The 24,331-nt window shown below is 39.1% G+C and overlaps 1 protein-coding gene and 1 long non-coding RNA gene across 2 annotated transcripts in view; both read right to left on the bottom strand.

Annotated features, from left to right (window-relative positions):
* Positions 1-3,904: 3,904 nt before the first annotated feature.
* LOC138853117 (uncharacterized) overlaps positions 3,905-24,331 on the bottom strand; it is a 276,203-nt gene continuing 255,776 nt past the window's right edge. The window contains exon 2 of the long non-coding RNA XR_011392348.1: positions 3,905-5,115. This is a non-coding gene — a long non-coding RNA (uncharacterized lncRNA). The remainder of the gene's footprint in view (positions 5,116-24,331) is intronic.
* LOC128689628 (transient receptor potential cation channel subfamily A member 1 homolog) overlaps positions 8,932-24,331 on the bottom strand; it is an 81,609-nt gene continuing 66,209 nt past the window's right edge. Inside the window, exon 6 of the mRNA XM_070089422.1 lies at positions 8,932-24,159. Coding sequence (XP_069945523.1) covers positions 23,275-24,159 — 885 coding nt within the window. The 3' untranslated portion in view covers positions 8,932-23,274. The remainder of the gene's footprint in view (positions 24,160-24,331) is intronic.

The raw sequence follows: 24,331 nt of genomic DNA, 5'->3' as shown, positions 1-24,331 counted from the left end.
GCTCTTCCTCTGCTGCACTAGACTTCACCTGGTCTGTTCTCCCAGATTTACATGACAGGATCATTTTCCAATCATTCTTACTTCCCCTTCATATTCACCACCTCTTTGTAACCCACGCTGGCAGTTTGATCAGGCAAATTGGGACCTTCACTCACAACTAATTGTTTTTAGTGAAGTTCCTTCTTCGTCCTCCATTGATGAGCTTTTACACCTCTTCTCGTCCTCAGTTTTAACTGCAGCTTCTCATTCTATACCCCAAACCTCGGGCAGGCATTCTCAGAAGTGCGTGCCTTGGTGGTCTCCTGCTTGTGCTCATGCAATACGTTTGAAACGTGCTGCGTGGGGAAGGTACCGGTATAATAGAACCACTGAGACTTCTTGATTTTAAGCAGAAGCGTGGGATCGCTCGCCATGTCATCCGTGATGCTAAACGCACTTGCTGGTGAGATTATGTCTCCATCACCTCTGCTTCCTCAATGAGTGCAGTCTGGAAAAAAGTATGGAAACTGAGTGGTAAATATTCTCCTGACCCGGCTCCTGTTCTGCAGGTTGCCGGTGTTGATATAGCAAACTCTCCAGATGTTGCCATTGAAATTAGCAATCATCTGGTCCGTATTTCTCTGGGGCTCCATTTCTGCTCCTCGTTTCTTTCCTCGAAGTCTGCCAGAGAGTTAGCACCCTTGGACTTTTCTTCTCTTAGAGAAGAACAGTATAATGTGCCTTTTACACTTTAGGAACTGGAGGCAACACACTCAGCTTGCCGATCATCAACAGCTGGGCCCGACGACATTCATATTCGTATGTTACAACATTTACATCAGTCAGCCCTTGCAGTCCTCTTATGCCTTTTCAATCTTATTTGGTCACAAGGAGTTCTTCTACAGCTGTGGAAATCTCCCATTGTTCTCCCTTTCCGCAAACCAGGTACTACGAGACATGAAGCCTCCCACTATCGTCCCATCGCTCTTATCAGTGCAGTTTGCAAAGTGATGGAACGTCTGGTAAATAGACGTTTAGTGTGGTATTTAGAGACACACAACAGTCTCTCCACTCGTCAATATGGCTTTTGTAAGGGCCGTTCTACCATAGACCCCTTACTATGTTTGGATACGTATGTTCGTAATGTCTTTGCGAATAACCACTCAGTTATTGCCATATTTTTTGACCTTGAGAAGGCATATGACACCACTTGGAGGTATAATATTTTGGACCAAGCCCACTCTTTAGGCCTCAGAGGCAATCTACCATCTTTCCTTAAGAACTTTTTAATTGACAGACATTTCCGTGTTCGAGTCAATAATGTGCTCTCCCCGGACTTTGTCCAAGCTGAAGGTGTCCCTCAGGGATGTGTTCTGAGCACAACACTTTTTCTCCTTGTTATAAATGATTTGGCCTCTGTTCTTCCATCCAATATTTGGTCATCACTCTATGTAGATGACTTCACTATTGCTTGTGCAGGCGCTGACTATCACCTCATTACAGTTTCTCTCCAGCATGTGGTCGACCGTGTTTCCAATTGGGCCACTACGCATGGGTTTAAATTTTCCAGTACCAAAACTCACCAAATTACTTTCACTAGACGCTCTGTCATCTCTGATCATCCTTTGTACCTCTATGGCTCCCGTATCCCTGAACGTGATACAGTCAGGTTTCTAGGCCTTCTCTTTGACCGTAGGTTATCCTGGAAACCCCACATTACCTCTCTAAAGGCAACTTGTCAGAGCCGGCTGAACCTTCTTAAAACCCTTGCTCATCTTTCATGGGGAGCTGATCGTCGAACTCTCCTTCGCCTACATTCTGCCCTCATTTTATCAAAACTCGATTATGGTGACCAGATCTATTCAGCGGCCTCTCCTGCCACTCTCTCTAGCCTTAACCCCATCCATCACCAAGGATTACGTTTATGCCTTGGTGCTTTTTGCTCTTCCCCTGTTGAGAGCCTCTATACAGAAGCGAATGTTCCATCCTTGCCTGATCGCAGTGATGCCCATTGCCTTCACTACTATGTGCGCTCTCACGATCTCCGCAATTCTTCCATTTATAGAATGGTCACTGATATTAGTAGACATTCTTTATTTGTTTGCTGCCCCTGTTTGCTCCGTCCCTTCTCTGTTCGCCTATATTCGCTCGTCTTCCCTTCAGTTGCTGCCTTTATATGTTCATGTAGCATCTCACTTTTCCCTACCCCCCTGGGAAGTTCCAGCTGTTCGGGTCTGTTCTTTATCACTCCCTTGCTCAAAAGCCCAACTGCCTACGGTGGCTTCCCGCTCTCTTTTTCTTTACCACTTCCACTCTCATTCTCATGCCATTGCCATGTACACAGATGGCTCTAAATCTTCTGATGGCGTCAGATTCGCAGCAGTGTTTCCAGACAGCGTCGTGCGAGGGCATTTACTATCTTCGGCTAACATTTTTACTGCTGAATTGTATGCCATTCTTGCAGCACTTATTCGTATCGCATCTATGCCTGTGTCATCATTTGTGGTTGTCTCAAGACTCCCTTAGTGCTCTACAGGCTATACGGAAATTTGATACACCTCACCCTCTGGTTCTCAGTATCCAACTTTGGCTATGCCGTATTGCTACCAAGCATAAAGATATTGTTTTTTGTTGGGTCCCTGGTCATGTTGACGTACAGGGCAATGAACAGGCAGACACTGATGTGCGGTCAGCAATACATGACCTACCAATTTCATATAGAGGCGTTCCATTTCCGGACTATTTTGCTGTAATAGCTACCCACCTTCACACCCATTGGCAACAACATTGGTCTGCTCCGCTCAATAACAAACTTTGTTCTATTAAACCAAGTATAGGTTACTGGCCGTCTTCTTGCCACCAGTGTCGAGGTTGGGAGACTACTCTCTCCCGCCTTCGCATTGACCATACTTGTCTTACTCATGGATATCTCATGGAGAGGCACCCTGCTCCTCTCTGTGAGAATTGTCAGGTTCCATTATCAGTCAGCCACATTCTGTTAGACTGCCCACTTTATCAACAAGCACGCAGAATTTACCTCCAACATTGTCTTCGCTCTGCTGCTCTCTCTTTACCTTCCCTTCTCGCTGATGGACCCACCTTTCATCCGGACTCTCATTGACTTTTTGACAACAACTGACTTACTCCACAAACTGATGATACCTTCAGCCCTTTCTACCTCAATCTCTTGCTACCCTCTATCCCCGCACTATCCCCTGCCCCGCTGTTTTCTGTAACCTACTAATCATCACCATTCTTACAGTATTCATTACCTTTGTAACTTGTGAGTTCATTACCTTGTACCTAGTTCAGCCATCCAAACTTTGGGGCCCAGTCCCTGGATCCATTACGTACCTCTGTAATCTGTAAATACCTTTGTAACTTGTCATGATTGTGACTAGACCTACCCGGAGTTCATTACCTTTGTAATTTGTGAGTTCATTACCTTTGTAAATTGTGAATTCATTACCTCTAACTTGCTCAGCTATCAAAACTTTGGAGTCCAGTCCCTGGACCAATTATGTACCTCTGTAATCTTTTGACTACCGCCCACAGGATGGGTATGGGGTGCATAATAAACATATTAAACTAACTAACTCTCCTCCCTTCTGCCGCCCGATACCCTCGCTTCCTTCCCTACCCTGCAGTGCTGTATAGCCCTTGTGGCTTAGTGCTTCTTTTTGATTATAATAATAATAATACACAGTGCATCACATCTAGCTCTTAATAAGAACAATTTAAAACAGAAACTGGGCAGCTTTTTTATTTCGGCAAAAAAATTTTTAATTGAAAGTGGACATATCTTTTGTCAAAAAATTAAAGCAAATTGGAAATCTTTTTTATTTGGTAAAAAAAAGAACAAATCAAATACAAACTATGTACATTTCTTTTATTTTGGCAAAAAAGGATAATAAATCTAAATAGAATTTGTGCATCTCTTTTACTTGGGCAAAACAGAATTTATATATAAGCTGGACATTTCTTTTATTTGGGGGAAAAAAAATTAAATTAGGGATTTTCCTTACATCAAACAGAAGAAATTTGCCCCTATTAAGAAATTTCCAAATTTCATACACTAATAAATTTACAAACTGAACAATATTCTATTTCTGTAGTAAAAAATCAGAATTAAAATTGAGTTAAAATTTCAAATTTGGAACTTCGTAAATCATTCAAAATTCAAAATTTGGATAATCATAGTCTATTATTTGATATTTTTTTAATATATTTATTTGTAAATTAAATTTGGAATTTATTCTCTTATTCATGAAGCTCTAAATTTTAGAAATTTTCTGAATGAACTAGTTATTCCCCCAATTTCTTTTTAATGCAATACAGTTCACATTAAATGTGCGTATTACAGTTGCTTTAGCATTAGCATCATGAAGAATACCTTTTAACGAATTCTAAGGAAAATACTACAGCAATTTAATGAAAAATAATATAGTGTTTTCAAAAGGTAACAAAAAAAATATATAACATACAGAAAGTACGGGAAAGTGGAAACAATTCATAGAGCAAGACAATTTGAACAGTTGATTACCTAAAAAATAGTGAAGCAATACACGAGATTCTGTGTGAATGTGTGTGTTATGATGTGTTAATGTTCACTTCTGTGATCCAAGCTCCTCCACAGGATTACTTGTCTAGATACAATTAATTTATATATATATATATATATATATATATATATATATATATATATATATATATATATATATATATATATATATATATATATATATATATATATATATATATATATATATCAATAGGTAGTAGGTTGGTAGACAGCAACCACCCAGGGAAGTACTACCGTCCTGCCAAGTGAGTGTAAAACGAAAGCCTGTAATTGTTTTACATGATGGTAGGATTGCTGGTGTCCTTTTTTCTGTCTCATGAACATGCAAGATTTCAGGTACGTCTTGCTACTTCTACTTACACTTAGGTCACACTACACATACATGTACAAGCACATATATACACACCCCTCTGGGTTTTCTTCTATTTTCTTTCTAGTTCTTATTCTTGTTTATTTTCTCTTATCTCCATGGGGAAGTGGAACAGAATTCTTCCTCCGTAAGCCATGCGTGTTGTAAGAGGCGACTAAAATGCCGGGAGCAAGGGGCTAGTAACCTCTTCTCCTGTATATATTACTAAATGTAAAAGGAGAAACTTTCGTTTTTCCTTTTGGGCCACCCCGCCTCGGTGGGATACGGCCGGTGTGTTGAAAGAAAAGAAAGAAGATATATATATATATATATATATATATATATATATATATATATATATATATATATATATATATATATATATATATATATATATATATATATATATATATAGATCAATAGGTAGTAGGTTGGTAGACAGCAACCACCCAGGGAAGTACTACCGTCCTGCCAGATGACTGTGAAACAAAAACCTGTAACTGTTTTGCATGATGGTAGGATTGCTGGTTTCTTTTTCTGTCTCATAAACACGCTAAGATAACAGGGATATCTTGCTACTCCTACTTACACTTTGGTCACACTTCACAGACACGCACATGCATATATATATATACATACATCTAGGTTTTTCTCCTTTTTCTAAATAGCTCTTGTTCTTTTTATTTCTTCTATTGTCCATGGGGAAGTGGAAAAGAATCTTTCCTCCGTAAGCCATGCGTGTCGTATGAGGCGACTAAAATGCCGGGAGCAATGGGCTAGTAACCCCTTCTCCTGTATACAATTACTAAAAAAGAGAAGAAGAAAAACTTTATAAAACTGGGTTGCTTAAATGTGCGTGGATGTAGTGCGGATGACAAGAAACAGATGATTGCTGATGTTATGAATGAAAAGAAGTTGGATGTCCTGGCCCTAAGCGAAACAAAGCTGAAGGGGGTAGGAGAGTTTCAGTGGGGGGAAATAAATGGGATTAAATCTGGAGTATCTGAGAGAGTTAGAGCAAAGGAAGGGGTAGCAGTAATGTTAAATGATCAGTTATGGAAAGAGAAAAGAGAATATGAATGTGTAAATTCAAGAATTATGTGGATTAAAGTAAAGGTTGGATGCGAGAAGTGGGTCATAATAAGCGTGTATGCACCTGGAGAAGAGAGGAATGCAGAGGAGAGAGAGAGATTTTGGGAGATGTTAAGTGAATGTATAGGAGCCTTTGAACCAAGTGAGAGAGTAATTGTGGTAGGGGACTTGAATGCTAAAGTAGGAGAAACTTTTAGAGAGGGTGTGGTAGGTAAGTTTGGGGTGCCAGGTGTAAATGATAATGGGAGCCCTTTGATTGAACTTTGTATAGAAAGGGGTTTAGTTATAGGTAATACATATTTTAAGAAAAAGAGGATAAATAAGTATACACGATATGATGTAGGGCGAAATGACAGTAGTTTGTTGGATTATGTATTGGTAGATAAAAGACTGTTGAGTAGACTTCAGGATGTACATGTTTATAGAGGGGCCACAGATATATCAGATCACTTTCTAGTTGTAGCTACACTGAGAGTAAAAGGTAGATGGGATACAAGGAGAATAGAAGCATCAGGGAAGAGAGAGGTGAAGGTTTATAAACTAAAAGAGGAGGCAGTTAGGGTAAGATATAAACAGCTATTGGAGGATAGATGGGCTAATGAGAGCATAGGCAATGGGGTCGAAGAGGTATGGGGTAGGTTTAAAAATGTAGTGTTAGAGTGTTCAGCAGAAGTTTGTGGTTACAGGAAAGTGGGTGCAGGAGGGAAGAGGAGCGATTGGTGGAATGATGATGTAAAGAGAGTAGTAAGGGAGAAAAAGTTAGCATATGAGAAGTTTTTACAAAGTAGAAGTGATGCAAGGAGGGAAGAGTATATGGAGAAAAAGAGAGAGGTTAAGAGAGTGGTGAAGCAATGTAAAAAGAGAGCAAATGAGAGAGTGGGTGAGATGTTATCAACAAATTTTGTTGAAAATAAGAAAAAGTTTTGGAGTGAGATTAACAAGTTAAGAAAGCCTAGAGAACAAATGGATTTGTCAGTTAAAAATAGGAGAGGAGAGTTATTAAATGGAGAGTTAGAGGTATTGGGAAGATGGAAGGAATATTTTGAGGAATTGTTAAATGTTGATGAAGATAGGGAAGCTGTGATTTCGTGTATAGGGCAAGGAGGAATAACATCTTGTAGGAGTGAGGAAGAGCCAGTTGTGAGTGTGGGGGAAGTTCGTGAGGCAGTAGGTAAAATGAAAGGGGGTAAGGCAGCCGGGATTGATGGGATAAAGATAGAAATGTTAAAAGCAGGTGGGGATATAGTTTTGGAGTGGTTGGTGCAATTATTTAATAAATGTATGGAAGAGGGTAAGGTACCTAGGGATTGGCAGAGAGCATGCATAGTTCCTTTGTATAAAGGCAAAGGGGATAAAAGAGAGTGCAAAAATTATAGGGGGATAAGTCTGTTGAGTGTACCTGGTAAAGTGTATGGTAGAGTTATAATTGAAAGAATTAAGAGTAAGACGGAGAATAGGATAGCAGATGAACAAGGAGGCTTTAGGAAAGGTAGGGGGTGTGTGGACCAGGTGTTTACAGTGAAACATATAAGTGAACAGTATTTAGATAAGGCTAAAGAGGTCTTTGTGGCATTTATGGATTTGGAAAAGGCGTATGACAGGGTGGATAGGGGGGCAATGTGGCAGATGTTGCAAGTGTATGGTGTAGGAGGTAGGTTACTGAAAGCAGTGAAGAGTTTTTACGAGGATAGTGAGGCTCAAGTTAGAGTATGTAGGAAAGAGGGAAATTTTTTCCCAGTAAAAGTAGGCCTTAGACAAGGATGTGTGATGTCACCGTGGTTGTTTAATATATTTATAGATGGGGTTGTAAGAGAAGTAAATGCGAGGGTCTTGGCAAGAGGCGTGGAGTTAAAAGATAAAGAATCACACACAAAGTGGGAGTTGTCACAGCTGCTCTTTGCTGATGACACTGTGCTCTTGGGAGATTCTGAAGAGAAGTTGCAGAGATTGGTGGATGAATTTGGTAGGGTGTGCAAAAGAAGAAAATTAAAGGTGAATACAGGAAAGAGTAAGGTTATGAGGATAACAAAAAGATTAGGTGATGAAAGATTGAATATCAGATTGGAGGGAGAGAGTATGGAGGAGGTGAACGTATTCAGATATTTGGGAGTGGACGTGTCAGCGGATGGGTCTATGAAAGATGAGGTGAATCATAGAATTGATGAGGGAAAAAGAGTGAGTGGTGCACTTAGGAGTCTGTGGAGACAAAGAACTTTGTCCTTGGAGGCAAAGAGGGGAATGTATGAGAGTATAGTTTTACCAACGCTCTTATATGGGTGTGAAGCGTGGGTGATGAATGTTGCAGCGAGGAGAAGGCTGGAGGCAGTGGAGATGTCATGTCTGAGGGCAATGTGTGGTGTGAATATAATGCAGAGAATTAGTAGTTTGGAAGTTAGGAGGAGGTGCGGGATTACCAAAACTGTTGTCCAGAGGGCTGAGGAAGGGTTGTTGAGGTGGTTCGGACATGTAGAGAGAATGGAGCGAAACAGAATGACTTCAAGAGTGTATCAGTCTGTAGTGGAAGGAAGGCGGGGTAGGGGTCGGCCTAGGAAGGGTTGGAGGGAGGGGGTAAAGGAGGTTTTGTGTGTGAGGGGCTTGGACTTCCAGCAGGCATGCGTGAGCGTGTTTGATAGGAGTGAATGGAGACAAATGGTTTTTAATACTTGACGTGCTGTTGGAGTGTGAGCAAAGTAACATTTATGAAGGGATTCAGGGAAACCGGCAGGCCGGACTTGAGTTCTGGAGATGGGAAGTACAGTGCCTGCACTCTGAAGGAGGGGTGTTAATGTTGCAGTTTAAAAACTGTAGTGTAAAGCACCCTTCTGGCAAGACAGTGATGGAGTGAATGATGGTGAAAGTTTTTCTTTTTCGGGCCACCCTGCCTTGGTGGGAATCGGCCGGTGTGATAATAAAAAAAAAAATATATATATATATATATATATATATATATATATATATATATATATATATATATATATATATATATATATATATATATATATATATATATTTTTTAACAAGTCAGCCATCTCTCACCGAGGCAGGGTAACCCAAAAAGAAAGAAAATCCCCAAAAGAAAATACTTTCATCATCATTCAACACTTTCACCACACTCACACAATCACTGTTTTTGCAGAGGTGCTTAGAACACAACAGCTTAGAAGCATATACGTATAAAGATACACAACATATCCCTCCAAACTGCCAATATCCCGAACCCCTCCTTTAGAGTGCAGGCATTGTACTTCCCATTTCCAGGACTCAAGTCTGGCTATATAAAAATAACCAGTTTCCCTGAATCCCTTCACTAAATATTACCCTGCTCACACTCCAACAGATCGTCAGGTCCCAAATACCATTCGTCTCCATTCACTCCTATCGAACACGCTCATGCACTCCTGCTGGAAGTCCAAGCCCCTCGCCCATGAAACCTCCCTTACCCCTTCCTTCCAACCTTTTTGAGGACGACCCCTACCCCGCCTTCCTTCCCCTACAGATTTAAATGCTCTCCATGTCATTCTACTTTGATCCATTCTCTCTAAATGACCAAACCACCTCAACAACCCCTCTTCAGCCCTCTGACTAACACTTTTATTAACTCCACACCTTCTCCTAATTTCTACACTCCGAATTTTCTGCATAATATTTACACCACACATTGCCCTTAGACAGGACATCTCCACTGCCTCCAACCGCCTCCTTCACTGCTGCATTTACAACCCAAGCTTCACACCCGTATAAGAGTGTTGGTACTACTATACTTTCATGCATTCCTTTCTTTGCCTCCATAGATAACGTTTTTTGTCTCCACATATACCTCAACACACCACTCACCTTTTTTCCCTCATCAATTCTATGATTACCCTCATCCTTCATAAATCCATCTGCCAACACATCAACTCCCAAATATCTGAAAACATTCACTTCTTCCATATTCCTCCTCCCCAATTTGATATCCAATTTTTCTTTATCTAAATCATTTGATACCCTCATCACCTTACTCTTTTTTATGTTCACTTTCAACTTTCTATCTTTACACACACTCCCAAACTCGTCCACTAAACTTTGCAATTTTTCTTTAGAATCTCCCATAAGCACAGTATCATCAGCAAAAAGCAACTGTGTCAATTCCCATTTTGTATTTGATTCCCCATAATTAAATCCCACTCCTCTCCCAAACACCCTAGCATTTACTTCTTTTACAATCCCATCTATTAATATATTAAACAACCATGGTGACATTACACATCCCTGTCTAAGACCTACTTTTACTTGGAAGTAGTCTCCCTCTCTTCTACACACCCTAACCTGAGCCTCACTATCCTCATAAAAACTCTTTACAGCATTTAGTAACTTACCACCTATTCCATATACTTGCAACATCTGCTACATTGCTCCCCTATCCACTCTATCATATGCCTTTTCTAAATCCATAAATGCAATAAAAACTTCCCTACCTTTATCTAAATACTATTCACATATATGCTTCAATGTAAACACTTGATCTACACATCCCCTACCTACTCTAAAACCTCCTTGCTCATCCGCAATCCTACATTCTGTCTTACCTCTAATTCTTTCAATAATAACCCTACCGTACACTTTTCCTGGTATACTCAGTAAACTTATTCCTCTATAATTTTTACAATCTCTTTTGTCCCCCTTCCCTTTATATAAAGGGACTATACATGCTCTCTGCCAATCTCTAGGTACCTTCCCCTCTTTCATACATTTATTAAACAAAAATACCAACCACTCCAACACTATATTCCCCCTGCTTTTAACATTTCTGTCATGATCCCATCAGTTCCAACTGCTTTACCCCCTTTCATTCTACGTAATGCCTCACGCACCTCCCCCACACTCGCATCCTGTTCTATACATAAATTATTTCCTATGCAAATTTTAGGTGATGTTTCATAAGGTCTAGTTAGCACTGTAAAAGTGTAAGATGTTCTGAAACTTTAACATATAACAGGTTGCCCATCACTAATCCGGCATCATTGGGATCTGTAGGGTACGGAATTAGTGATTTTATCGGATTACAGAGTGGTTAGGTTTGAATACACTGAACCCAACAGCGATATTTGTGCATCAGTGATTTCACCCACTTTACGCCCTATTTTTCTCCCATTTCATTGTTCCAGTCTACCAAACTCATAGTATTTTACTAGTGTTCCTTCTAAATGTCAATTGAATACAAGAAACTGCCCATTTACCTATTTCAACTGCCCAATAAAGTGGTCAGAAATTGGTAATTTGGCCAATTTCAAGAGATGCCAATTTTAAAATAGAGTCCAGAATAAACAATGCAGATATTCCTAGAACTAAGATAACATTTTCTCTGTTCATTAGTCACATCTCCAGGCCTGGAGTTTACCTGGAGAGAGTTCCGGGGGTCAACGCCCCCGCGGCCCGGTCTGTGACCAGGCCCCTCTTATATTACACTTACTTTCCATTTTGAATTTTTATTCAGACCAAAAATAGAAAATTTACTGTTATTTAGACTACTGCAGTATTGTAATAATTGTATAAATAAAGTCAACCCATTCATGACTGTGTATTAGACCAGCCAGTTGGACATGTATTGGACGGTGATGTCATTTGTTTACTCTTGCTACTTTGAGCTCAATTTTAAGGTACTTTCCAGTGTAAAACAAATCAAAATTATATCTATTTCTGTAATATATCTTCGATTCTATCAAATGAGACCAAAAAATGAGAATACAATCATACAAACCATATGAAAGTACACTGCAAAGTCAATGTTTTACACCAAAGGCACAGTCGCCTTTTATTTGTCACGCATTGTGTGCTGCAGGATTTTTTATATAGTGCACACTTACCACACAGACTTATTCTGTCATATGTAGGCCCAAATTCAGTCATGCCTCCAGGCCCCTCTTATATTATGCTTGCTTTCCATTTTGAATTTTTATTCAGACAAAAAATAGAAGATTTACTGTTATGCACACTATTGCATTATTGTAATAATTTTATAAATAATGTCAACCCATTTGTGACTGCATATTAGACTGACCAGTTGGACACGTATTGGATGGTGATGTCATTTGTTTACTCTTGAACATGGGCAAAAATCGAACATTTCCGCTAATTTGAGCTCAATTTTGAAGTACTTTCTGGCATGAAACCAATCAAAATTATATCTGTTTCTGTAATATATTTTCCATTGTATCAAATGAGACCAAAAAAACTAGAATACAACTATACAAGCTATACAAAAATACACCACAAAGTCGCTGTTTTATACCAAAAGCACAGTTGCCTATTTTTCTCATTATACACTGCATGCTGCAGGATTTTTTTATATAGTGCAAACTTACCACACAGACCTATTCTCTTGTATGTAGGCCCAAATTTACCAGTTACAGCTTATCTGAGTGAGTTGAGCTCATGGCAACCAACAGTGGCTTCAAAGCCACCTTATCTTTTATGGACAATGTATGGTGTATGTGCTGTACACAACGAGAAGCACTTCTTTTATTTACTGAAACCATGGCTAGGGCTAAAAGTGAGCAGGTTATAACAATAAATGGAGAAAAAGAAATTGGAATGACTTTTGCAACAAGTCCATACTTATTATTGTACTTACTACATACATAGAACACTGTAAAAATGCAATGCACATAAAAGGCCCAAACATCTGGAATTCATTACCTGTAAATATAAAAGAAATACTGTCTGTTTATCAATTCAAGTCTCTTCTTAAAAATCACTTACTCATCCACAACTAAATAAGTAATGAATAACTGTCTCATAAATGTATAACCTGTGACCCTATCAAACTATGTTTTTTGTAATTACATTACCTAATAGAATACTCCATTCTCTAGAATGAATGCTCAGTAACTCATCAAATGACCATAAGACCTGTTTCTGCACTACAAGTCATTGATTTTATTCAATCTGACTGGATTATATTATAAATTGTGCTACAAATTTGTATAGCTATAAAGCTTTTTATTTGAAATACTCATTTGTACTTCAAGTTGTAATTTGTTTACTGTAATTTTTACCACTGAATATATCATTGCTTAGTTAATCTTAAGTTAATTTTAAGCCTGCCCACAATGCTCTGCATACAAGGGGCTTTTGGCATGTACACTCAACCACTGTATTTCTTTTATACAAGTATGTATCATGTCCAAATAATAATAAATAAATAAAATATAAGTTACCCCACCAAACGGTAGTGGCAGGTTGGTGTTGCTACCCCGGAAATTTGAAATTATACTAGTCAAAATTAGTGCCAGATTACTGATGAAACTGGATTACTAATTGCCAGATTAGTGATGACCAACCTGTACAAAGTAAATGGTATGTTTATCTTGCATAAATGTCAAAAGACTGTTGTTATGATCAAAAGTGAACATACTGACAGGATGAATATCTTGCACAGCAGTCAGATGAGTCCTCATGAATATTCATTGTTCTTAAAAACAAAACAGAAATAATAGAAACAGTGAATTACATATGACAGACCTGAAAAAATACTATACTTAAAATCTATATAATAAATACAGTATGTAAGAACTATTATTATCTTAGTGTCTGGCCTAGCCCCACCAGTGAGGTGTAACTGAAAATTTACTCTGAAAGCTTCTGCCCTTAAAACTTTCTATTACAGAAACTTAAGTATCACAGAAAAAAATATACAAGCTATGTATCCATGCTATGAAACAACTGATGTGAATTTGCCTGCAGAACGTGATATTAAAAAAAGATATATTTAGAAAAAACACCTGAGCCTTCGCCTCTTTGCCTGCAACACAACTTTTGTCATCTCCCACCCAAATCTTGCATCACTCAACAATATTGTTAATGAGCTCTTAAAAATATCAACCTGGATAACTACCAATAAACTCACACTTATATGTCTAGTATTAAGTATTCTGTAAGCATTAGGTTTAGTCTACCCAAAATGCCCCGGCATGCTAGTACCTATCAACACGCTTTATATGCATTCACACATTGTAACATAAAATAAAATTGTTTATTGTTTAAGACTGATGAAACCTTCTACATTATGTTTGGGAGCAGAGCAATTAATGTCCAACTAAACATTATAACTAATACTCTCATTACTAAACATAATGAGGGGAAAATTTTTGAGTCTGCACCTTCACAGCAACTTGAAATTCAACACCCACATCCAGCACTTTACAGCACTACTTACATTATACTACTCACTGATCTACCCCTACCTCACCTATGCTATTTGTGCCTGGGGATCCACAACAGGAAATCACCTTGAGCCAATAATAACTCTACAAAAGGCTGCAATATGAATGATCACACAGTCTACTCCTAGACAACCCTCCCCCTCCCCCACTCTTCAAAGATCTAAATCTACTTACGATACACAACATGAATGGAAAACTCAAGTAAATAAAAGCTGTATTGGGGTATAAAACAAATTCCAACCACACAATAGAGCAAAAAACTAATGTATAGGGCCTGGGAGTGATAATGTCAGAAACTCTCACTTTCAAAGATTACAACAATGTGTCTACTGCATCTGCTAGGGAAAATGATAGGATGGATAATGAGAACCTTCCAAACTAGAGATGCCAAGCCCATGGGGTTTCTCATCAAATTGCTTCTCTCTAGGCTCGAATATTGATATACATTAATGGCCCCTTTCAAATCGGGTGAAACTGTAGACTTTGAGAATATACAGAGAACTTTCACAGCATGTATAAGTATGATAAGCACCTAAATTACTGGGAATGGTTGAAGTTCCTTGATTTGTGCTCCCTGGAATGTAGGCGAGAAAGATACATGATAATATACACTTAGAAAATCCTACAGGGACTAGTCCCAAATCTCCACACAAAAATCACTCCTTGCGAAAGCAAAACACTTGGCAGGAGATGCAACATCCCCCCAGTGAAAAGAGGGTGTCATGAGTATGCTAAGAGACAACACAATAAGTGTCAGGGGGCCTAAGACTATTCAACTGTTTCCCAGCATACATAAGGGGGATTACCTACAGACCCCTGGCTGTTTTCAGGGAGCTAAACAGGCACCTAGAGTCAGTACTTGACCAGCCAGGCCGTGGTTTGTACATCGGTTTACGTGCAGCCAGCACTGATCAGGCCTTGATCCACCACGAGGTCTGGTCATGGACATGGCCATGGATGTGTTGAACCCTGAAACCCCCCTCCAATAAATTCTAATATTAATTCTGATCTGAAGCACTTCCTTGATAGTTGCAACACAACCCATTGACATAATACTAGACACAAAAATCTCTGTGACATACTCCATGTCCAGCTAAATCTTTGTAAAAACTCAATATGCATACAAGGACCCAAAATCTGGAACTCTCTGACAGATATCTGCAGAGCCACTCTCTCTTGCCTGCATCTTCAGAACTATCATTAAAAAAACACCTTCCTTCACTAATATATACCAACAACAACTAAATGTGATGAAACTATATTTTCATATTCTCATTGCCATAAGCATATGAAAACCAATATATTCTTATTCTCATTACCTGTAATCCTTACAACCATTAAATATTCTGAATGTGTTCAAAATATGCTCATATCCTAAAATCCTTAAAATAATTAAACTTGATGAAAGTGTTCATTGTAATTCCTAAATTTATTGTTACAACCACTTTGAGACCATATATACAGGCAGTTACTTATTGTCTCATTAGTCTTAAGACAGGCTCAAGTTTGCCCGAAATGCTCTGCATACAAAGAGGCTAACTGCATGCACACCTAAATGTCACCCACCTCTATATACATTGTATCATGCTGAAAGAATCTTTAATCTTTAAAGACCAAACTCTCTCCACAAGTGCATGAGATCAATAAAACAGACAATGACTCGGTTGGCAACTTTCTCACCTCACGCTAAGTGTCCATCGTTCAACCCCTAGCATGGGTGGATATGTTGGATATGTTTCCTTACACCTGCTGTCCCTGTTCATCTAGCAGTAAGTAGGTACCTGGATGTTAATCGACTGGTGTGGGTCACATCCTGGGTGACCAAGAGTGAAGGACCCCAATGGAAACAAGACAGACAGTTCTCAATGACACACTGACTTTCTTGGGTTATCCTGAGTAGCTAACCCTCTGGGTTAAAAATCTGAACAAATCTTACAATAACTTACACTGCTGCCTACAGCCTGACTGATAAAAATATGAACGACACTGAAAACCTTAGTATATTTTTCAAAGCATATGTGGACTCTTGATAATGTAGTGTAAACCTACTAAGTAAAGCTAGAAAACAGTAAGTTTATTACATTTTAAAACCATGCCAGTTAAAATGCAGCTAAAGCAAATCAACACATTAGTGAACTTCCATTTAAGAATTTAAGTGATTTACTTCATTTTATCTAGCATGTCAAATGGTTGTGAGCATTATATATTGTATACTGCTGCAATGCTGTATGACCCTATTGGGTTTAGCACTTCTTTTTGATTATAATAATAATATATACATTACATACACTGAGTATTTAAATGAACCAAGAAACACAGTAAGTTTCCTTCACAAGCACCTCTCCACTAACTGTAAGACAAAATAAGAAAAACAGTAGGTAGTTTAGATAAATGGAGGTAATTAAGTTAAGCTGAAGTTTATACAGTAAGGCCCTACTTATATGGCAGGTTAGGTTCCAAGCTTTCGCCAGAAGGCAGACATCGCTGGAAAGCAGATATCACCAGAAAGGAGGACACAATTTTTCTCCATTTATAAATGCACATAAATGCCAGACAACAAGTTTACCCTAACTTATACATGTATAAAGTTAGTAATAGAACAAGGCATTAAAAAACACAATAAAAAGTAAAGTATGTACATACACAGGATACATTCATTACTTACCTTAAAATATTTGTAGTCTTATTAAAGTAGGACAAGAGGTGAGTAGTACTAATTTGTAGGAAGTCAGCCCTGGCTCCCTGTCCCAAACTTAATATACAATATTTAAAGCATACATAGTTCCTTTGTATAAAGGCAAAGGGGACAAAAGAGAGTGCAAAAAATTATAGGAGAATAAGTCTGTTGAGTTTTCTATGGGGAAGTGGAGCAGAATTCTTCCTCCGTGAGCCATGCGTGTCGTAAGAGGTGACTAAAATGCCGGGAGCAAGGGGCTAGTAACCCCTTCTCCTGTATACATTACTAAAATTAAAAAGAGAAACTTTTGTTTTTCTTTTTGGGCCAACCTGCTTCGGTGGGATATGACCAGTTTGTTGAAAGAAAAGAAGTCTGTTGAGTATACCTGGTAAAGTGTATGGTAGAGTTATTATTGAAAGAATTAAGAGTAAGACAGAGAGTAGGATAGCAGATGAACAAGGAGGCTTTAGGAAAGGTAGGGGGTGTGTAGACCAAGTATTTCCAGTGAAACATATAGGTGAACAGTATTTATATAAGGCTAAAGAGGTTTTTGTAGCATTTATGGATTCAGAAAAGGCATACGATAGGGTGGATAAGGTGGCAATGTGGCAGATGTTGCAGGTGCATGGTACAGGAGGTAGGTTACTGAAAGCAGTGAAGAGTTTTTACGAGGATAGTGAGGCTCAGGTTAGAGTATGTAGCAGAGAGGGAGATTATTTTCCAGTAAAAGTAGGCCTTAGACAAGGATGTGTCATGTCACCGTGGTTGTTCAATATACAGTGGGCCCTCGTTTTGCGTAATTAATCCATTCCTATTCTTTTTGATTATAATAATAATAATACAGTGGACCCCCCGAGTTTCGGCAGCCTTGACTTTCGCGAAATTCGACCTTCGGCGAGTTTTTTTTGGAAAAAATTGGCCTAGAGTTTCATGAAAAAACTCGTGTTTCGGCGACTGTCTGATACCCGTCCGTCCGTCACCGCGCACACAAAGCCAGTCTCCCATGCCATTCACGCTCAGTGTGCCATTGTTTACCAACACGTGACCATCACCCCACGGGTTCATACAATACGTTTCATAATAATCCATTGTTTTTTGTGCTTGCAACTGCTAAATAAGTCATCATGGACCAAAGGAAAGTTGTGCAAGCCCTTTGGTAAATAAAGTGAGTGACGGGGATGTGGAAGAGTTGGTGGAGGACCACAGGGAAGAGCTAACCACTGACGAACTGCAAGAGCTTCAACTGGAACAGCATCAGACCACAGCCGAGGAACTTGCTTCAGAGGAGGAGGAAGAGGGAGTGGATGAGGTGCCTTCTTCAGTGATTAAGGACATGTGTGGAATGTGGAATGAGTTGCAAAGTTTTGTTGAAAAGTATCACCCTGACCAAGCTGAAACAAGCCGTATCTGCAACATGTACAATGACAGCGTTGTGTCCCACTTCAGGGAAATCTTAAAGAAACGCCAGAAAAAGACCTCTCTGGATAGATATTGTGTGTGCCAGGGGTCCAGTGACTCAAGTTGTTCCCAGTGGCATTAAAAGAAGGGAAGTAACCCCAGATAAGGACTTGCTACCTAAAGTCCTAATGGAAGGAGATTCTCCTTCCAAACAATAGTGTACACCTTCCTCCTATCACCTCCTGTCTTCCATCCGCCCAGAAGTCTTCAGTAAAGCCAAGTGTAATGTTATTATTATTTATTTTAAATGCATGTACTTGATTTCTGATTGTTTTCATTATGTAAATCTTTATCTAATTTGAATTTTTTTTTTTTATCACACTGGCCGATTCCCACCAAGGCAGGGTGGCCCGAAAAAGAAAAACTTTCACCATCATTCACTCCATCACTGTCTTGCCAGAAGGGTGCTTTACACTACAGTTTTTAAACTGCAACATTAACACCCCTCCTTCAGAGTGCAGGCACTGTACTTCCCATCTCCAGGACTCAAGTAATGGATTAATTTTATTTCCATTATTTCTTATGGGGAAAATGGTTTTGAGTTTCGTGAATTTCGACCTTCGGCGGGCTCTCTGGAACGGATTAATCACGAAACTTGGGAGTCCACTGTAATCTATTCCTGGAAGTGTGACTGTTATCAAAATTGATGATATTCGAATCCATTTTCCCCATAAGAAATAATTTAAATACAATTAATCTGTTCCAGACACCCAGAAGTATTAAAACAAAAAAAAAATTTACATGAAATACAATGGGACATGATGAATGAAACATTAACAGCATAACACTTACCGTTATTAGCGATTCTTCTTAGTGTATGGAAGACTGGAGGAGGAGAGATTGAATTAGTTACTGTTTGGAAGGGGAACCCCTTTCCATCAACACCTCAGGTACCAAGTCCTTTTCTGGGGTTACTTCTCTTCTCTGTTTCTTAATGCCACTAGGACCAGCTTGAGAGTCACTGTATACCTGTGGCACTTGTCCAGAGAGCTCTGTTTCTGGCATCTCTTTAAAACTTCCCTAAAATGAGCCAAGACTTTGTCACTGTACAAGTTGCCAACATGGCTTGCAACAGCCTTGTCAGGGTGATGTTTCAACATAAATCTTTCCATCCTACCCAACATTTCAAAAATCTCCTTAATTTCTGAAGAAGGCAACTTCTTCCATCTCTCTTCCTCCTCCTCTGCAGCAATATTCTGAGCTGCAGTCTGTTGCTGTTCCTGCTGGCTCCTGCAGCTCCTCAGTGGTTAGCTCTTCGTTGTGGTCCTCCACCAACTCTTCCACATGCTCCAAACTCACATCCAACCCCATGGAACTCCCCAATGCCACAATAGATTTCACAAATGTCATAGGCTCATCAGGATCTGCCCCAAACCCTTCAAAATCCCTCTTGTGGACACAATCTGGCCACAATTTTCTCAAAGCAGGGTTCAAAGTCCTGGGAGTCACTCCTTCCCAAGCCTTACCTATAAGGCTTATGCAATGGAGGATACTGAAGTGACCTTTCCAAAACTCTCTTAGGGTCAAGTGAGTGTCTGAGGTCACATTAAAGCACCTTTGAAACATTGCTTTGATGATGAGTTTTTTAAAGTTTGAAATGATCTGCTGGTCTATGAGCTGGAGGAGAGGAGTGGTATTAGGGGGCAAGAACTTTACTGTGATGAACCCAACTCCTCTAGAATTAGGTCATCCAAGTTTGGAGGATGAGCAGGTGCATTGTCCATTAGCAGGCGGCACTTGAGATCCAATTTCTTTTCCAGGAGGTAATTCTTCACACTAGGGCCCAACACTTCACTGAACCACTCGACGAAAATTTCCCTCGTGACCCATGCCTTATTATTAGCTGTCCAAAACACACACAATTTACTCTTCATAACATTGTTTTTCCTGAACACTCTGGAATTTTCAGAATGGTACACTAGTAACAGCTTCACTTTGAAATCCCCACTAGCATTAGCACAGAACATGAGCATCAGCCTATCTTTCATAGGCTTGTGTCCTGGCAGTCCCTTTTCCTCCTGAGTAATGTAGGCCTTCTTTGGCATTTTCTTCCAAAAGAGGCCTGTTTCATCACAAATGAACACTTGTTCAGGTTTCAATCCTTCAGCCTCTATGTACTCCTTGAATTCACTTACGAATTTTGTAGCTGCAATTTTGTCCGAACTGGCAGCCTCGCCATGCCTTATCACACTGTGTATGCCACTATGGTTCTTAAATCTCTCAAACCAGCCTTTGCTGGCCTTAAATTCACAAATATCAGTACTTGTTGCAGGCAATTTCTTTACGAGATCGTCATGCAACTGCCTAGCCTTTTCACAAATAAGCGACTGCATAATATTTACTCCCTTTGCAACAACAGCTTCCTTGTTCCTTTTTCTTGGTCACGATGGAAGCTATGGTTCTATGGGGTTTCTTATACATCCTGGCCAGTTTGGCCACACGTACGCCACTTTCATATTGTTCAATGATGTTTTTCTTGAATTCAATCATATTTCTCTCCTTCTTTACCAAAGGCCTGGCACTAGGAGCTTTCTTTGGAGCCATGGTAGCATACTTAGCAGTTGTAAGCACTTAAATGAATGGAATATTGTGAAATATTTCATATGAACAAGTGAGGGGACCGTCACTCACTGGTAAACAATGGCACACTGGCTGGGAAGGGAGGGCTAGGTGGCTCTGAGTCATGTGTATGCGTCTGGGATGAGCGACTATTTGCGAGTCAAACGATGATTCCTGAGCCAATGTTTAGACGAAAATAATGTTAGGATTTTCAAAAATTATGACTATCGAGCCTTACAATTATCGAGGGTCCACTGTATGTATAGATGGGGTTGTAAGAGAAGTGAATATAAGGGTCTTGGCAAGAGGTGTGCAGTTAAAAGATAAAGAATCAAACACAAAGTGGGAGTTGTCACAGTTGCTCTTTGCTGATGACACTGTGCTTTTGGGAGATTCTGATGAGAAGTTGCTGAGATTGGTGGATGAATTTGGTAGGGTATGTAAAAGAAAATTAAAAGTGAATATAGGAAAGAGTAAGGTGATGAAGATAACAAAAAGATTAGGGGATGAGAGATTGGATATCAGATTGGAGAGAGAGAGTATAGAGGAGGTGGATGTATTCAGATATTTAGGAGTGAACATATCAGCAGATGGGTCTATAAAGGATGAGGTGAATCACAAAACTGATGAGGGGAAAAGGGTGAGTGGTGCACTTAGGAGTCTGTAGAGACAAAGAACTTTATCTGTGAAAGCAAAGAGGGAATGTATGAGGGTATAATTATACCAACACTCCTATATGGGTGTGAAACATGGGTGATGAATTTTGCAATGAGGAGAAGGCTTGAGGCAGTGGAGATGTCATGTCTGAGGGCAATGTGTGGTGTGAATATAATGCAGAGAATCCCTAGTTTGGAAATTAGGAGAAGGTGCAGGATTACCAAAACTATTATCCAGAGGGCTGAGGAGGGGTTGTTGAGGTGGTTCGGACATGTAGAGAGAATGGAACAAAAAAGAATGACTTCGAGAGTGTATAAATCTGTAGTGGAGGGAAGGTGGGGTAGGGGTTGGCCTAGGAAAGGTTGGAGGGAGGGGGTAAAGAAGGCTTTGTGTGCAAGGGGCTTGGACTTCCAGCAAGCATTCGTGAGCGTATTTGATAGGAGTGAATGGAGACAAATGGTCTTTAATACTTGACGTGCTGTTGTATTGTGAGCAAAGTAACATATTTGAAGGGATTCAGGGAAACCGGCAGGCCAGACTTGAGTCCTGGAGATGGGGAGTACAGTGTCTGCACTCTGAAGGAGGGGTGTTAATGTTGCAGTTTTATAACTGTAGTGTAAAGCACCCCTCTGGCAAGACAGTGATGGAGTGAATGAAGATGAAAGCTTTTCTTTTTAAGGCCACCCTGCCTTGGTGGGAATTGGCCAATGTGTTAATAAAAACAAAAATATTATTTAAAGCAGCCCAGAGAGAGAAAATAAACATACAGTACACTCGTTACTTACCTTAAAATATGTATAGTCTTAATGTTGGATGAGAGGTGAATAGAATTTGTGTGTAGGAAGTCAGTGTAGGTAGCCGGCTATCTACACTGCGGCCCAGAGCCATATTATTACCATCAACATACCTTGTTCACTGAATTTAATCGTTTCTAACAACTACCTTTAGATGCCATCATAAACGAAGGGAGAAGTAATGAATAATTCACGCCATGTTAAGGGGACTGACTGGGTCACACGCAGATTCATATACGTTTTCTCTGGTGCTGGACCAGAGAAAACGTAATGTTTTCCCTCCGCCCGGCTATCACACCTCCACAGCATATAAACACAGCATGTTTATATGCTATGTAACGTGTTTCTTATATAATTTTGAAGAAAATGTCATAGATTAATGAAAATGTCTCTATTAATGTAAAATAAGACATTTAATGTGCCCAAGAGTGATTATTATTACATACCATTAGTATTACTATGGCATTAAGACTAGAGGGACACTCTTAGTGATTTTAATGTGTACCTGCATGCCAACACATCTTGTAAGCATATTTAGGTACAGGTACACAAGTATTATCATCAGAGCACATATAAAATATGCAATAACTTTAAAACACTTGAAATTTTGGAAAGTTTCCAGACATAATAGAGAGATGTGCTCACGGAGAATGTAAACAAACTGGGTGGTATGTGCTGTATTAGAAAGACAAGGTACTGTACAGCGAATTTTGGTCATAATTTGAAATCACTATATTAGCAGAATGCCGTAAGGTGAAACGCTGTAAAGCAGGCCCCTACTGTATATAACTAATTTCTCCCAACTGCTGTTGGGACAATCTGTATCTTGACAAAGCTCCTGGAGAGCATAACATTGCCACGATAAAATGTCACATTAGTTGCACTTGTCCTTTCAACTAACCTTGTGGGTAATTCTGCCAACATTAATACAATCTGTTTCTTGAGCCTTGCTTCATGTTATCTAACTGTTGTTTAAGCTCTAATAACTGTTCATTCTGCTTCTGATAATTTTCATTTAACTGTTGACAAAGAGTAAGTAATTGGTCAAGCTTTTTTGTGTGTGTGTTTAAGTGATCCTGTTGAGGATCAGGCAGTAAGAAGTTTTCACCTTCATCAGCATAATCATTAAACAAATTAAAAAGCTCCTCAATTTTTAATTGAATATAGTGTTTATTATTGTCTCTGTATTTATTAATATTCATTAGAGCTGCATTGTCAAGGTGCTCAGATAATTTACTTGCTATCAATGATTCTTTAGGTTTCAGAACATATTTCATCTTTGTTATTATCCAAGGCTTTGCATCCTTACTGTTGTACTTTCCAACAGCATATTTTCTTTTCAAAAATGGAAAGTATACATCAAGATTTAAAAGAAAATTAACCTGTCCTGCTTTTTTATATAATGTAGCTTCATTTTCATTTGATGATGGAGCTTTCAATAATATAACAATGAAGGCTGCAACTGTGCAGATAAAAACCAGGAAGAGTACATTCACAAGGATAGGATAAGGAGGTTTTCCACTGACGAAAGTGTCATCATACGCGAGGTCTCCCAACATCCAAACTACTGTCTTAACAACTGATTGTGGCATTGTTGAAAAAGCTGACTGATTATGTAAGAGCATATGAAAGATCAACCCAAAAAGTAATATTACCATTATAATGTAAATCAAACCTTTGAAATAATATTTGATGAAATCCCATGTGGTAATTGTGAAAAGTGTAAACTGTGGCAGCTTATTAACAATTTGTAAGAGCTGGGTCCATGTCAAGAGAAGAGCCAAGATGCCACACTGCCAGATAGGTACCTGGGAAGCAAATATATAGGCCACTGTACATACATATGTCAGTCAAAAAAAATTACTGTATAGTTTTTCACAAGTGTATGTTTATTTTTCTTCAACAGAAATATAGAAAACATTCTGTTTATATGACTACTTTCTTTAGGTAGTTTAAGTAAATTTTACATTAATTTTCATT

The sequence above is a fragment of the Cherax quadricarinatus genome, chromosome 2 (genome assembly GCF_038502225.1).
Source record: "Cherax quadricarinatus isolate ZL_2023a chromosome 2, ASM3850222v1, whole genome shotgun sequence".
NCBI classification, from domain to species: domain Eukaryota; kingdom Metazoa; phylum Arthropoda; class Malacostraca; order Decapoda; family Parastacidae; genus Cherax; species Cherax quadricarinatus.
The sequence above is the reverse complement of the archived record's forward strand: the minus strand, read 5'-3'. Positions and strand labels throughout refer to the sequence as shown.